The following is a 16,912-nucleotide window of genomic DNA, read 5'->3' as shown; positions in this document are numbered from 1 at the left end:
GCCGAATTCCAGTGAATTCGCCCCCCCCCCCCGGAGTCTGTGGTGGAACATATGTACTTACCCCTGCAATCCCAGATGCAACGGGCCGAATCTCCCCTCCTGTCCAATTCTGTTCCATGGAACCAGGAAGTGATTGGATGCTAGGGATGTACGAAAATCACTTACCTTTTTGAAGGGTGACATTCATGGTGGGGGGGAGGTGCTCTGTCCCTCCCCCCCAAATTCTCTCTGGCTGGCTCCACTCCATGGCGATTCCATGGAGCCGCCGGCCAGGGCTGCCCGCAGCCGGACATCCGGCCACTGGGCAGCCTGCACAGGGATGCAAATGGCGGCTGCCATAGCCGCCACCATTTGCATCCCTGTATTTTGCCATGATAGGCTACATAAATATTTACGTAGCCTATCCCGGCAAAAAAAACAAACAGCGAACGCAAATGGCGGCGGCTACAGTGGCCACCATTTGTGTTCCCTTTTTTATTTGGCCTTGGCATTCGGCCTCACTGAGATCCGTGGCGGAATTCTCTGACATCCCTATTAGACGCAAATGGCTCCTCCGCCTGGAATCCTGCCTGGCCAGCTCCGCCCGCAGCCGGACATCCGGCTGCTGGGCAGCAGGGACGCAAATGGCGGTGGCCGTAGCCGCCACTGTTTGCGTCCCTGTACTTAACCGTGATAGGCTACGTAAATATTTACGTAGCCTATCACAGCAAAGTAAAAAACAAACAAACGTGTATGCAAATGGTGGTGGCTATGGCGGCTGCCATTTGCGTTAGCTATTTTTAGCCATTCTAGCCTACGTAAATACTTACATAGGCTAGAACGGCTAAAAATAACAAACACAAATGGCGGCTGCTGTAGCCACTGCCATTTGCGTTCGGTGCGCCCAGCAGCGGCCGCCCCCGCCACTGCACCTTCCGCCGTCATTCTTGGGTGACTTTTTGTGTAAGGCTGAAAGGAAAGTCTTTTTTGTGAGAAACTTTTCACTCCTGTCAAAATTGCCCCCTTTGATGCTTCTGCAAGAGAAGAAATGAAATGAAGAAATTAAAGGCATGGAAACTGAAGCCAAAGCATGCACCTATCTTGTGGGGGATGAAGGGAATGACCATTGTCTCAGCAGAAATAATTTCCACGACACTTAGAGCCGAGCCAGATGTTACTTACATAGCAATATTAGCAACCTTGTCTCGGTATTATATATGTATGTATGTATGTATGTATGTATGTTCTGAGATTAGGGAAAGAGTGACTTTCATCAAGACCACAGCACTCAGAGAAGTTTGAAAGTAGGGCTGGTGACATGTGGCCTCTTGGCCTAAAGTTCTGCCTCCAAATTTGCCTCTGTGGTGGCAGCAGCAAGACAGTCTGTGGTTTGCCACCAAAATTTGGTGGGAAACTGATGGTGGACTAAAAAGACAAAATTTACCTTTAAAGCCACATTTTTGAGCTGAATTTGGATTTTTTAGCCACCATCATAGTTTGCCATCAATATTCAGCAACAAACCAGTGGTTGGCCTCATTGAGAGCTATTTTCATAGAAGAAAGGTGGAATATAAACCAAGTAAATAATACTGCTTTGCTGCTGGCCTCTTCGAAGTTTGGTGGCCTAGAAATTGTCCCCTGGAGCCCCCAAAATTGTCCACTCCTGTTTCAAACCCAAGGAATGAGCCCAAAGAAAATCATGACTGTGTCTACAAAGTCCTCTATGTGACCATCTTGGGGGGAAAACTCCCATTGGCAAAATGGAAGGGGGAAGTATTTCATGGTGTAAATGTAACAGCAGTAATTCCTTTTGTGCAACCCACCCCCTCCTTTCCATCCTTTCTGCCTTCTTTAACTTCTTTCACCACTATTTTGGTGTCATTGGATAAGGACATATAAAAAACTTATGAACTACCAATCTTTTGAATTGCGCTTTTTAGTCCCTTACTGTTGGTTGGTTTGGTTCCAAAGTTCTTCCCCTTCCATATATCTACTATATATGTTTGTAAAGGAGGATGGGGGACATTAAGTAAAATGAAAGACTGAGAACCCCACATGTGTATCTTACTTTCCATCTGATCAAAAATTCTGCATGATTAACATTCCTAACTGGATGGCGCTTATACAAATGTCTTCACAGATGCTCCACTTTCCAAGATTCCACTAAATGTGGAGACAGTGTGGGAAGGGCTGGTGGTTCAGTCACATTTTCCAGTGCAGGTGTTTGCTTTTTGTAGGAAAGAATGTACAGGGCTACTGCCATGGCAAGTTTGGGGAGACAACAAATCCATCCCAATCGTTTGCCTAGGAATGATTTAGCCAAGAAATATGTGGTGGATTTTATTGAAGCAATCATGTTGAAATTAACTGGTGAATCAATATAAGTAGATTAAAAGGTAAAGGTGCCCCCAACCAGTGGTGTCCAACTCTAGGGGGTGGTGCTCATCTCCATTTCTTAGCTGAAGAGCCAGCGTTGTCTGAAGACGCTTCCGTGGTCATGTGGCCGGCATGACTGAGGTGCACGGAACGCTGTTACCTTTCCTGCCAAAGCGGTGCCTATTTATCTACTTGCAATTTCTTGCTTTCGAACTGCTAGGTTGGCAGGAGCTGGGACTGAAGACAGGAGTTCACTCCCTCATGCAGCACTCGGGTCTCAAACTGGTGTCCTGCCGACCTTCTGGTCTGCAGTTCAGCGTCTTAACCACTAAGCCACCACAGCCCCACTGTTAATAAGTAGATTAACAGGTTTCATCTCCTTCTTCCCACAGATTGCAAGCAAGTAAGGAAGACACAATGAGCAATCTTACCTCCATGTCCATTTTTCTGCTGCTGGAATTCTCAGATGCCCGAGAACTACAGCTCTTACACTTCTTTGTGTTCCTAGCACTGTACTTGACAACAATAACAGGGAATCTTCTCATTATCATTGCTATTGCCCTTGATCATCACCTACACACCCCCATGTACTTCTTCCTCATGAATTTGGCCATGCTGGACATTGGGACAGTTTCAGTAATGCTGCCGAAATCCATGGCTATGTCCCTCATGAATAACAGGTCAATTTCCTATTCTGGATGTGTTGCTCAAGTTTTCTTTTATTTCTTCTTTGCATCATCAGATGTTGTTGTCCTAACTATAATGGCTCATGATCGCAATGTCGCTATCTGCAACCCTCTCCAATATGAGAGAATTATGCACAAAGGAGCCTGCCTTCAGATGGTAGCCATTGGGTGGATAGCTAGTGTCATTTATTCCATATTACATACTGGTGGCACCTTTGCAATCACCTTCTGTTCTAATATTGTCCATCAGTTCTTCTGTGAAATCCCACAATTATTAAAGCTGTCCTGCTCTGACATTTACCTAGTTGAAGTTGGGATAATTATACTAGGCTCTTGTATAGCATTTGGATGCTTGATCTTCATCATTATCACATACATCCAAATCTTTGCTGCCGTTCTCAGAATCCCCTCTGCACATGGTAAAAAAAAAGCCCTCTCCACTTGTATTCCCCACATTATTATTTCCTCTGTATTTATATTCAGTGGATTCTTGGCCTATGTGACACCTATCACTGAAGCTTCTTCTGACCTGGATATACCTTTTGCTGTGATATATGCCATAATACCTCCCATGCTGAATCCATTCATCTATTGCATGAGAAACAAAGAGATCAAAGCTGCTTTGTGTAAGCTGTTTGATCTGGGTTTTTCCTCTAAAACCATCATTAGAGTTGTTCTGTAAGAGAATTTTCATAATTATGTAAATAGTCCCTCCTCTACTTACTAACCTTGCACAATAAACACAGACTGACATTTCGCTTTGCCAGGAAGCCTGTCTGTGTGGACAGGTTTGCTGATGGGGCAGTGTGAGTTGTGATGATGCCAGAAGACAGATGCATAAGGCTGCTTCCAGATTGGGCCAGGCAGCAGGGTTTTTGTTTTGCTTTTGTTTTGCTTACTCTGCACTGATATTGGGCAAATAAGAAGTTCTTTATTCAAGGAATTCATTTTAGTTATTTGGTCATATTTTCATGTCAGCTATGTGAAGGAATCTCAGGTAGATAATGGCATAGGTGAGCATGTTGAAGCTCTTTGATGGTGATTGGTGATTTCCCTGGGGGTGGGGTGGGGGTGCTGGGCAAGATCCACATTGCCTTTGGGGCTAACTTCGCTCACCCTCTCGGAGTTGTGGGGCCCTGGCAGAGGGTGTTATTGGGAAGTCTTCCCTTTTCACCTAGAATGGTGTGGCCCTGAGGAGGTGAAGTCACAATTCCACCACTAACAAAGGCAGGGTGGTCTCACCTGTACTTCTCACAGGCTAGTCTCCTGATGGAGGTAAAAGATAGCTTCTTGCACAGGGACTCTTTCAGATTCTGTATATATTCAATACATGTGGCCCTAGTTAAACCCATTGTTTCTCTCTGTATTACTGCCTGATTGCACAATTCAGTGTTCCGCACACATTATTTCTGTCACATGAAGTGCTCTCCATCCTCCCCTTGCTTATGTTCTCTGTCATTCCTCCTTCTTTGTTCATCTCCCTTCTTCCTTAGCTATATACACCTGAAGCTTCTTTAAGGCCAGCTCCATGCATTAATTTCTGATCCATGCAGACATTCACATGAAATTAAACACCGTTTACTCATCAGGGATATTGCTTCAACGGACGTAATACCTTATGTCTTGCAATTATTGTCTTAATCCAATAAAGTGAAACCATGTCACTAGGCAATAGGGATGTCTGTTGCTGGGAAATCCAGCCCTTTTTTGAGCTTGCCGGATTTCCATGGCAGCCCTGACTTGGCTTGCATTTGCAAGCCCAGACACAGGTTTCTTCCTGAAATCTGGGAACTTTTTTGGCTTAAAAAAATTCATAAAAGCAATGTGTGCAAGTTTTGCAAATTTTGGCCAGAATTTGCACAAATTAGGTGCAAATTGCTTTTGTGAAGTTTTGACGTCTACAGAGGCATGGGGGGGGGAAAGGACAGGCTTAGAGGTCTGGAGTGTTGTTGTTTTTTGTTGGGAGGGGGTGTCCCTGAGAGGAGTAGTTTCCTTTCCCTGGTTAAGTTTCAGTTTCCTTTCTCCACTTAAGTTTCATTTCTTGAGGTTTGAAACAGTACTTTCAGTTTTGAAGGAGGAGTGTATACAAAGAGAATGAGTAGGGAGATAGTGGGGGCCCAATTCCATCCAAGTTTTCAGCAGACCCCCCCTCCTGCCCACACCCCTGAGCCCTGCTTGCTGAGCCCCTGCCCTTGCTCACCCCCTGCTTGGCAAGTGGCCTGCACTCACCTTGGTGGCCTCGTCGAGCTCCATGATCAACATTATTGGAAAAATAAAATGGTAATTGCAAAAACACACATATGTGTGTAGGTGAGTGAAAATGTACATTTTGTAAATGCACATATTTGCCTATGCGGAAATGCACATTTCGCTAAATGCACATATTTGCATATGTACACAAATGCAAATTTTTACAGTAATACATGCATTTGGAAAACAAAATACACATTTGGGGGCATGTGCAAATACGCACATTGTTGAGATTGCTATGTTATCTTTTTTTAAACAGTGACTGCAGAGCTTGATGAGGCCACCTGGGTGAGTGTGGGCTACTTGCCGAGTGCAGGAGGGGCTTGAGTATGGTCCAGGGAATGGAAAACGGAGGAAGGGGCTGAGAGGGCACTGGGAGAACCCAGACAGGGGTGCATTTGCACATCCCTATGAATGAGAGATCCAGTAAGAGCTGAGTCAGGGAGACCAAAGTCTGGGAGGGAGGGGGGAGAAGGAGCAGGAACAAGAGGGAGCAGGAAAAAGCAGCCTGGAGAAGTGTGAGTACAGCTAGGGCAAAGGAACTTGCATTTTGAAATTTTTACTTTCTCTTAATGCCTTTTGTTTTGTGACACTCAGCTCTACTGTGTAAATACCTTTAGTTGCATTCTGCTTTCTTTAATTTGCCAGTAAAGTCTTACGGTTAAACCCTATGAGTAGAGAGTTGGTCACCTCATTCCCACAGCTCGAACACCATGTTACTGGAAAGGTCAAGGAAGGAAGGTGGGACTCTTAAGAAGGCAAGAGATCTTTAAGGTGTTGCTTAGGGGGTCCAGGTCATAAGGGGAAACTTGACAGCTTTTTACACTTTGTGTGTGTGTGAACTGGCCTGACTTGATGCAGATCAAGTCAGCCAGATCATGGGAAAGTGAGCTGACATTCAGGGGGAAATTTCAGGGGGCTGAACTGATTACTCAGTGAGCTTCACCCTTGGGATGGGTTCCTCCAACATCCCTACATGGCACCCAGGTTGATGGGAAGCCTGGTAAAAGCTCCACACGCTCCCAGGGTGCTCATGTTGGGGCCACTACATGACTAAACCAGCCCTCAGGATTTAAAAAAAAAAAGTTTTCTAAAACTTAGTTCAGGGTAACAAAATGTAAGGTATAATTATAATGTATAAAATGATAAAATATGGAGATATGGATAGTGAGGATACACCATCCATTTAGTAAGAAGCAGAGACATCACCTTGCCGACAAAGGTCCGTCTAATCAAAGCTATGGTTTTCCCAGTAGTAATGTATGGCTGTGAGAGCTGGACTATAAGGAAGGCTGAGCGCCGAAGAATTGATGCTTTCGAACTGTGGTGCTGGAGAAGACTCTTACGAGTCCCCTGGACTGCAACGAGGTCAAATCAGTCCATCCTAAAGGAAATCAACCCTGACTGCTCATTGGAAGGACAGATACTGAAGCTGAAGCTGAAATATTTTGGCCACCTAATGCGAAGAGAAAACTCTCTGGAAAAGACCCTGATGCTGGGAAAGACTGAAGGCAAAAGGAGAAGGGGATGGCAGAGGATGAGATGGCTAGATAGCATCACGGATGCAATGAATATGAACTTGAGCACACTCCGGGAGAGAGTGCAGGACAGGAAGGCCTGGCGTGCTGTGGTTCATGGGGTCACGAAGAGTCGGACACGACTGAACGACTGAACAACAACAACAACAATATATATATATATATATATATATATATATATATATATATATATATTTACTCCTTTATAGATTTCCCCATTTCCAGCTCCATCTCACTAGGTACACCTTTGGAAGAGAGAGGCAGGCAAAGTATCTGCAGATATGATGAAATAACATGTCATTGTGTGGGAATGGATGATAATTCATCACACTTTTGTAATGTTCAGTAGCAGACTTCAGAGCGCATCTCCATCTACCCACTGGGTCATGCAAAGCTTTTATTCATTTTGAACCAGAAGTCCAAAGTACATGCTGTTTAGTTCCACAATAGGTTTTCAGTTATTTATTTGTTTGTTTGTTTGTTTATTTATTTATTTATTTGCATTTCAATAGAAAGATGCTGCATGTTGAGTGGTGCATTGCCAAATGCATGCATGGTGGAAATTCAACCAGCACAACACATTGTAGGTGAATGAATCAGAGTTCAGTACAGTGGTTTCAGTGGCATATCTGAGATCTTTGTCACCATCTACCCACAGTATCAAAGAGAACAGATATGCATTTTTAGTAAGAGGGCTTGTTATAGTCCAGAAACACCCTGTTCCATGAGGGGAAGGGGAAAGCGGGCCACACTCCTTTTGGCCCTTTCTTTCCTGTGGCTTTTTCCAGTGCTACTAGGTGGAAATGGAAAACAACAACATCAACAACAACAACAACAACAACTAGGTTTTTCTCTCACTGCTTCCACCAAACTAGCCTTAAAACTCTCTCTGGTTCTCAGGTATCTCATTCACATAGTGTGGGGGTTGGCTATTAGATGTGGGGTGGGAAATCCAGAAAAAATAGAGACCAGAAGTCCAGAAGTTAAAATTTTATTGAAGGAAAAGGTCGATAGGGCAAAGTCTTAGTAGGGATACCTGAGAACCAGAGAGAGTTTTAAGGCTGATTTGCTGGAGGCAGTGAGAGAGAGAGAGAGAGAGAGAGAGAGAGAAACATTTCTACCAATGGAAAAGGCCACAGGAATGAGTGTGGTCCACTTTCTCCTTCCGCTCATGGAACAGGGTGTTTCTGGTGACTCCCAAAGCCTCCTGCCCCTGCTTCTCTTCTTCCTTGTTGTTGCTTCCAGGTCACCAGCCTTTTTCCAAGCATGCAAGCCATGATAAGAGCAAGTTTCCTTGAATCTTTTGGGTAGGGTGGCCATTTACACCTCACCAAAACAAAGGATATGCCCCACCAAAAAAGAGGACAAAACAGGATGCCCTTGCATCAGTTTTGCATATGCAAATCGTTATGTATAGATGCAAAATAATAATTACTAGAATTTAAATTTCATAGAAGCTAAGCTGATTTCCCATTTAAACCATACCAAAAAGATTCTTTAATTAATTTGCACATACACTAAGATCATCACAAATCACTTATTCCTCTTCTCTCTCTCTCTCTCTCTCCTCTCTCTCTCTCTCTCTCTCTGTCTCTCTCTCTCTCTCTTTCTGGAATAATACTACCTTCTCCTGGAGCTGTCAAAGATATTGACTTGTTTCACAGGACATGACAGCCCACCATGGCTTAATTTCTCCATCGGGGTGTCACATCATACTGGGTGCTCTCGGGTGCCATTTTTGCATGACCGCTTACCATGGCTTGTTGTGTTGTGTGAACCAGGCAGCAGGGGTTGTTTGAGGGTTAGACAAAATGGCACTTGAGGTCCCCCAGCACAGGATGACTGCCCCCTTGGGTAAATTGACCAATGGTGGGCTGTTGTGACATGCGAACACACTCATTGTTTTTGATGCTGGACTTAATTCATTGGTGTGAAGCTGCTACACAGTAGGATGCAGCATTGGCTTCTGGAAGGTTGAACTTTTTTTTTAAATATATATTTGCCTCTTTCTACACAGAGACAGAACCTGGAGGTATGATCAGTGCCTCTGCTTTGTAAGGAGGGTGGAGGTTCCTGGAATTGGTTTCATCTTTGGACTCAATTAAATTAAAAATAAAGGAAAGACCATCACTCACCAACAACCTTGAAGCACCATTTCATGAGCACCTGATTTCTTGTAATTTTACATGATGAAGGGAAACCATCCCATACACCTGAATGATGGGAGACTCAGGACAGATAAATTGAAGTATTTCTTCTCACAGCACATAATTATACTTTGGAATTTGCTACCACAAGATGTAGTGCTGGCCACCAATTTGGATGGCCTTAAAAGGGGGTTGGACAAATTCCTGGAGGAGAAGGCTATCCATGGCTATTAGTCTTTATGCTACCTCCAGTATCAGAGGTAGAATGTCTATGTACACCAGTTGCTGGGGAACATGGGTGGGAGGATGCTATGGGACTCATGTCCTGCTTGTAGGTTTTCCCATGGGCGGCTGGTTGGCCACTGTGTGAACAGAAGGCTGGACTAGATGGGCCCTTGGTCTGATCCACCATGGTTCTTCTTCATCTAAAGAAGCATGGGATATACCCAGCTGTCTGGGCACATGTAAGAGGACATCTGGCCACCCTAACTCTTTGGGCAGTGGTGCAGATTGGGCTAAGGAGGAGAAAGTAAGCCAGGGGCCAATGAGGTGGATCCACTCAGGGAGGGTGACCCACTGAAGGCATCTTTCCCAAGCCCTCCCCCCTCTACATCTGGAGTTCACACTTAACTGAATCAAGGAAGAAATCTGACACAACAGATTTATTTAGCTATCCTAAGCCTGGTGGTTTTCATGTATTCAGATATTGCATACATGTGTTTATTATCTAATTAGGGTTGCTAGGAAAACAAACACAGGTTGGGAAGGTGTAGGAGAGGTGTGGATCTCATTATCTTTTTTTTGTCAACTGTAATGGACTCTTGGGAGACAAGGTGAGTCTCTCCAAGAAGTGAGAGCAAACCTCCTTTCATCATAAGAATCCTATATTTTCACTTCAGATAGACATTAGCTGCATACATGGAAGCAAGCCTCAAAAGAAGAAAGAGAACTCATGGATGGAAGGATGGACTCCTGCATAATGATAGGATGCAGCTAGAGGAGTCATTCTATCTATTGTGGGATGACATTTAGGGGAAAGGTAAGATTTTGAAAAGTTATTTATTGCTGGAAGAGTTTGACATCTTGCTTTTCCTTCTATGCACTCCACCCACATCCCAGCTCAACTATTTTCCACAGTGGACTGTCCTCTGTTAACCCTTCACATTGAGGACTGCTCCTCTGTAAAGTAGGACACTTGGCTACTCTACTTCACATGAGGAAGCACACTGAAGGTTAAAACAACTTACTCTATAGCAATGAGTTTTAGATTTATTTATTTTTTTAGTCTGATTGATACACATGAGCTAAATGAATCTGAAAATATAAGCCCTCATGTTTAAGTGTACTAATCACTTCTGCAATGCTGCAAACCTTACTTTGGGACTAAGTCAATTGAACTCAGTGGGACTTACTCCTAAGTCAATAGACAATGGATCAGAATGTACACAATATTGTAGTGCGACCTTTGGGTACTTTCACATGAGGCTTGTATTGTGTAACTGGCCTGCCTCATTCTCAGAATTGTTCAGGTATTCCAGATACTGTTATCTTCCACTTGTCACCAACCAATGCTTCCCGACCAGTTATTCCATCTATTTTCTTACAGCAGATATTTCATTAATGAGAGAAGGACAGAACAACTGCACAATGTATCCATGAGCGGTGTTCCCCCAAATGTTCAGATTCTAGCTTATAGATAGTCGGGGGGGAGGGCTGTCTGATTTCTTTGGCATGGAAACAGAAGTGGCTTTGGTGATAAAATCCTTCTCTCCTGATTTGCTGAAGTTTAATTACTACTATAACTACTACTAGTAGTAGTAGCTTTCCATTTAAGATCACTCTCATCTGCTTATGGTTTTATCAGTATTGTAGGTAGGAAACTAATTTTAGACCCTGGACCTAATAGTCTTATAGCTATTATATATAACAGAGTTCACGGGGAGTTACTTGAGTGTAAGTCTGCAGAGGATCATCATCAACTTTGTTGTACACAGATTGGAGGACATATTTCAAAGGGCCCAGTCAAACAAGGCTGCTCCAAGAAATCTTCAGGAGTTTACATTAAGGCTGCAATTGAATGCACACTCACCTGGGAGTAAGCCTCACTGAACATTGTGGGATGTACTTCTGATAAAGCATTCTCATGAGTCATGATTGTGCTGTAAAGCTAAGAGTAGGGATGGGCGAACTCACCCCATCCCATGCCATGGGCCCCTCGCTGGATCTCCGCCAGCTGACCCTGTTCACTACCCATGGCAAGCTGCTTGATGGTCCACAGGCACCCGGCAAGAGATGTGTGGCCACCCACTCACTCGCCCATCTCCCAATTTGTGTAAAAATGGCAGCTCAGCCTTTTCTGTAAATAACCATCTATGCAAATGGCAGCCCTAAAGCGGCCATTTATGCAACATTACAGATTAAATAGTCTATGTGTGCCTGTAATGTTGCATCAATGGCCCCTTGGCAGCCTCCATTTGCATAAATGGTTATTCACGAAAAAGGCCGAGCTGCCATTTTTACACAAAATGGCATCTTGACATGGGAGCAGGTGGCTGAGTGTGCACCGAGTTGGGCAAGCATGGGAATCTACAGCTTCGAGCCCCAACAAGATGCCCATGCCATCCCTAGCTAAGAGACTGAGCTATGAATCAGAAAACCCCCAGTTTGAATCTCACCTTTACCATGAACTCACTGGGTAGGTTTGCATGATCATGGAGGGAAAATAAGCCATGGTGGCTTATTTTCCCTCCATATGCATTCTGGTCACAAGCAGCCTTATTAGCATAATCGCCTTTGCCGGGCATGGGTTGCCATAACATCTGAATGTGGCAAGGATAGGTTGCCGGGTGGTTTACAAACCATGCTTAAAGCCATGGCTTGTTCACAGCAATCACCCTGCCATCTTGCAGACCAAATGTAGAAGGGAACAAAAGGTGAAGCACCATGAACCCGAAATCCCCCCTTCTTGTTGGAGCTTGATGAATATGCTGCCTACAGTGAATCACTGTAGCCACTTGCATTCTTCAATCTGCAATGAGCAAAGATCACAGAGGGAGAGAGGTGAGCTTTTGTTGAGTTGCCTAGGCAACCAGACAAACCTGCATTACACATGGCATTGGTTGTCAGGTGGGTACATGCAATGTGGAATTGCAGGTTAAGTTGCATGATAGCTTCAGTTGCATAGACTCTGGGCCGGTTTGCACATCATGACAGCTGATCAAGGGTTAATTTAGCCTTGAGGAGCCCCTGGGCATGCCAGCGATTAGTATGAATATGCAACACCCCAGAGAGGGTTGTCATTGTGTGAGAACTCAGGTAGGGTATATTATAAACAATCCTCACATAACCCATGGCCTGTTGTAGGGTTATGCAAGGTTCATTAAACCCTCGCATCAATCTTAATGGCTGCAGGCAACAACAACCCTCAGTGATGAGCTGAATAATATTCATACTAATGACTGACATGTGCAGCAGCTGAATTAGCCCTTGATGGGCTGAAATGATGTGTGAACCAGGTCTCTCTGTGTCCATTGCAGTGAATAGACAAATCCAGGATGTGTTTCCATCACTCTACTACTGACAGCCATCCAGCTCCAAGGTAGTAGTGAAGATGGAACTAACCACAGTATAAGATACCATTCTATATGAATATTGCTTAAATAACACATGTGTTCAGGGCATGGCCCTTAACAGGCATAATATCCTGGCTTTCTGGAGGCTTCAGGGAACATGGAAAGCCATTAAAACAACACGTTAAACTGAAAGGTTTTTTGATAATTGAATAAATAATACAATTATTCATTTAACTATTCCTTATATAAGAAGGCAAGATATAAATAATTCTGTCATTGCTTTCTGGTTGATTAATTTACCACAGTAGTAGCAACTGTAATTTTAGTTACTACTGATGGCAAGAGTATGGAAAAGATCATTTCCTTTGCTTTTGCCACAAGATATGCAGGCCAACGTTTTAAAACAGTCATGGGTTGTTGTTTTTTCTTTATAAGAAATGATTGTTTTATGACTTTTTTTTTTTGCATTTGTAGACTAAAATGTTGTTATGAAGTAGGGTTTAATATCACTCCCTCCTATAGCAAACTCAGGTGGTGAATGACGACAGGATTACATCCATAGTGAGGCAACTGAGAAACAAGAAGATAAACATGCCTAGGAGCATGCCGAGGTTTAGAGAAGTAAAAATTAAAATTAAAAACAAAGGAGGATTGAATACTTTCAGCTGAATGTCAATTGCAAAAGAAAAATGGGAAATGCCTGGAATCCTGAAAAGGAGCACTTGTACCCCCACTTGTAAACTGCTATGGTTGTTACTAGTCGAGTAATGATTCTTTTTCTTCCTTTGACAGGAAACATAAAATATAATATTAGGAGAAAGATGTCCAATCTCACCTTGAACTCTGGCTTTTTGCTGTTGGAATTCTCTGAGATCCGCGAACTACAGATCTTACACTTTGTTTCATTCCTAGTATTGTACATGGCAACCATGATTGGGAATCTTCTCATCATTGCTGCTGTAGTCCTTGACCATCATCTGCACACCCCCATGTACTTTTTCCTAGTCAACTTGGCCTTGATGGACCTTGGCTCCATTTCTGTCACTGTACCCAAATCCATGGCAAATTCCCTCATGAAGAGCAGGTTGATTTCTTATCCTGGATGTGTTGCCCAAGTTTTCTTTTATTTCTCCTTTGCAGCATCAGACTTTGCCCTCCTAACTATAATGGCACATGACCGGTATGTTGCTATCTGCAATCCACTTCAATATGTGGGAATCATGAACAAAACAGCTTGCATCCAGATGGCATGTAGTGCGTGGATTTGTGGTCTTTTGTATGCTGCAATTCATACCGGCAGCATGTTTTCCATCACTTTCTGCTCTAATGTTGTCAATCAATTCTTTTGTGAAGTTCCAGCATTACTGAAGCTGACCTGCTCAGACTTGTACCTAGTTGAAGTTGGGCTTCTCGTGTTTGGTTGCAGCATGTCGTCTGGCTGTTTCATTTTTATTATTGTGACATACATACAGATCTTCACTGCAGTGCTTAGGAACCCTTCCATGCAGGGGAAACAAAAAGCCCTCTCCACTTGCCTTCCCCATCTCACTGTTGTCTCTGTCTTTGTGATCACTGGGACATTTGCCTATATCAAGCCTCCAACTATCACCTCGACTAACCAGGACCTGGCCTTTGCTATTATATATACCACAGTTCCATCCATGATGAATCCGGTGGTCTATAGTATGAGAAACAAGAACCTCAAGGATGCCTTGCGGAAGCTCTTAGGTGTTTGGCACTCTTTTAATGTTATTTCCAGAACTATTCAGTGAAGATAGTCCAACTGGGAAGGAGAATATGCCACTGGGCATGCAGCCATTATTAGAATAATGATGAAAGCCCAATGGGTTGTTCTTTGTTCAGGAGGGGAACAGTTACCCTGGCAGACTAATACCCCACTTCACTATCTTCCACACGACAAAACAATGGCATTCACCCCAGTGTGAGCCAAACTAGACATGATGGCCGCAGTTGGCTACCACCGTGTTCCTGCACAATACATGATGCAATGCAGTTTTTACAGGCCTTGTCAGGTAAAAATAAGGTGACCCCCACTGGTTACCCTCATCCAACCTCCAACAATGACTCTGGAATATAGCTGTGTCATGATGTAGCGTTGTTCCTGGGGCATAATGGGTGAACATGGCAACCCAACCTTCTGCTCCCACCATTTGTCACAGTAAGCCCCTCTCCCCACCTCCTGTGTCCAGTTTTTTTCAGAATTTCTTCTGCTCCCTTCCACTCAAGAACATCAGAGAAAATGTCACCCCACTTCCACTTTCTGAAAATGGGGATGCAAATGTGGGTCAGTATTTTTTGGTTCAGATATACCTAGCAAAGTGATGAAATTCAAAGATATTTATATAACAGCTATATATGGATGTGTTGCTTTATCATAGTTTATTGTTTAAATTTTATTATGACATGTCTTTGGTTGCCTTTGTGGGAAAATTGGTAATATTATGAATCAGTCTATCAACCTATCAATAATTAGATCATTCACATCATTCTTTTCAACCAAATTTCCAGTATATTGCATTATTCCTGTAGTCTTGGGATACTTCTACTGAATCTTGGGATACTTCAAGAATCATGATAGTGGTGCCCATGATCTTCTTTACCTAATATTCAATGTAGGTCTGGCACTCAATTAAATATGGGGTGGTGGGTTTTGGTGTGGGTTGTTTGCTTGTTTGTTTGTTGGTCAAATTCAGACCATCATCCTTGTTGGAGAATCCATATGCCTTTGTCCAGTGCTCATGTAGCTGAATCCAATCAGATGCTGATGTCATCATTAGAAACGTGTAATAGGGGATCAAGGTTCAGTTCAGTCATCCCAATGAGAAGACAGGAATCTGTGCTTTCAAAATGTAGGGATGTTAGAGAATTCCACCACGGATTCCAGTGAGGCCGGATTCTAGAGAAGGACCCATGGAGTAGGGATGTATTAAAATCACTTACCTGTTCGTGGATTATGCTGATGGTGGGGGGGAGGCGCTCCATCCCTCCCCCCGGAATCCTGGACGGGGGGGAAGGCGCTCCGTTCCTCCCCCCCGGAATCCTCCTGAGCCGGCTGAGCAGCTGGCCAGGCCCAGCCAGGCCAGAGCCGTCTGCAGCCGGATTTCCGGCCACGGAGGACTCTGGGGAAAAAAACAAAAACACAACCTGCGTACGCAAATGGCGGTGCCTACGGCCGCTGCCATTTGCGTTCCTTATTTTTGACGTCTTAATCTAAGTAAATATTTACGTAGATTAAGACAGTGAAAATAAGGGGAACGCAAATAGCATAGTGGACACTATTTGTGTTCCCCTTATTTTCGCCATCTTAGTCTACATAATTGTTTACATAGACTAAGATGGCCCAAAATAAGGAACACAAATGGCGGCAGCCATAGCTGCCGCCATTTGCATATAGGGATGTACGAAAGTTCCGCCATGGATCTCGGGGAGGCCGAATGCCAGCGCATTTGGCCCCCCGAAATTGGTGGCGGAACGGCCCGCCCCCCCGTCCCCACCGGGACAGGACTTACCTTGGGCGGATCTTCCTCGCGGCGGCGGCTCCAGCGGTGGCTCCGGCGGCGACTCCGGCGGCGGTTCGGCGGCGGTGGCTGCGGCGGCTGGTCTTCCGACCGGCTGCCGCCACCACCATTTCCAGTTAAAAAAAAAGTGATAGGCTACGTAAAGATTTACGTAGCCTATCTTGGCTAGATTTTTAAAAAATCACCGTGATAGGCTACGTAAATGTTTACGTAGCCTATCACGGCTGACTTAAAAAACACACACAAACAAACGCTATTTGTGTTCCCCTTATTTTCGCCGTCTTAGTCTACGTAAATGTTTACGTAGACTAAGATGTGCCAAAATAAAGAACGCAAATGGCGGCGGCCATGGCTGCCACCATTTGCGTATGCGCTTAAAAAAAAAAAATCAGCTGTGATAGGCTACGTAAACATTTACGTGGCCTATCACGGCTGACTGCAGGGATGCAAACGGCGGCGGCTATGGCCGCCGCCATTTGCGTCCCTGCTAGCTAGCTGTCGGATGTCCGGCTGCTGGTGGAGCCGGCCGGCGGCTACGCAGAATCGCTGCAGAGCACAGCCGGCCAGCCAGGATTCTGGGGGGGGGGAGGAACGGAGCGCCTCCCCCCCCGGCCAGGATTCCAGGGGGAGGGAAGGAATGCCTCCCCCCCAGCATCAACATAATCCACGGAAAGGTAAGTCACTTTCATACATCCCTTTTTGCATACACTTTTTTTTTTTTTTACCCAGACGTTTTAGGCTACGTAAAAACTTACGTAGCCTATCACGTGGGTGTAAAAAAACCCCAAACAAACCTGCAAATGGCAGCGGCGGCAGCTGGTCGGA

At 44.4% G+C, this 16,912-nt stretch overlaps 2 protein-coding genes across 2 annotated transcripts; both read left to right on the top strand.

Annotated features, from left to right (window-relative positions):
• Nucleotides 1-2,772: 2,772 nt before the first annotated feature.
• LOC146341633 (olfactory receptor 14I1-like) lies at nucleotides 2,773-3,723 on the top strand. Its single transcript, XM_084808391.1, has one exon. The coding sequence runs from the start codon at nucleotides 2,773-2,775 to the stop codon at nucleotides 3,721-3,723; it is 951 nt and encodes a 316-aa protein (XP_084664517.1).
• A 9,646-nt stretch (nucleotides 3,724-13,369) lies between these two features.
• On the top strand, nucleotides 13,370-14,320 carry LOC146341632 (olfactory receptor 14I1-like). The gene has a single exon (XM_084807585.1). It carries the CDS (start codon nucleotides 13,370-13,372, stop codon nucleotides 14,318-14,320), a length of 951 nt encoding a protein of 316 aa, XP_084663711.1.
• Nucleotides 14,321-16,912: the final 2,592 nt, after the last annotated feature.

This window comes from Heloderma suspectum, chromosome 6, assembly GCF_057233095.1.
Source record: "Heloderma suspectum isolate Gila_16-S chromosome 6, 16-S_ref, whole genome shotgun sequence".
In the NCBI taxonomy this organism is placed as follows: domain Eukaryota; kingdom Metazoa; phylum Chordata; class Lepidosauria; order Squamata; family Helodermatidae; genus Heloderma; species Heloderma suspectum.
The sequence above is the reverse complement of the archived record's forward strand: the minus strand, read 5'-3'. Positions and strand labels throughout refer to the sequence as shown.

Bases quoted from the DNA above. Each gene is read 5' to 3' on its own strand.
- LOC146341633 (XM_084808391.1), top strand. From the start codon at position 2,773: ATGAGCAATCTTACCTCCATGTCCATTTTTCTGCTGCTGGAATTCTCA.
- LOC146341632 (XM_084807585.1), top strand. From the start codon at position 13,370: ATGTCCAATCTCACCTTGAACTCTGGCTTTTTGCTGTTGGAATTCTCT.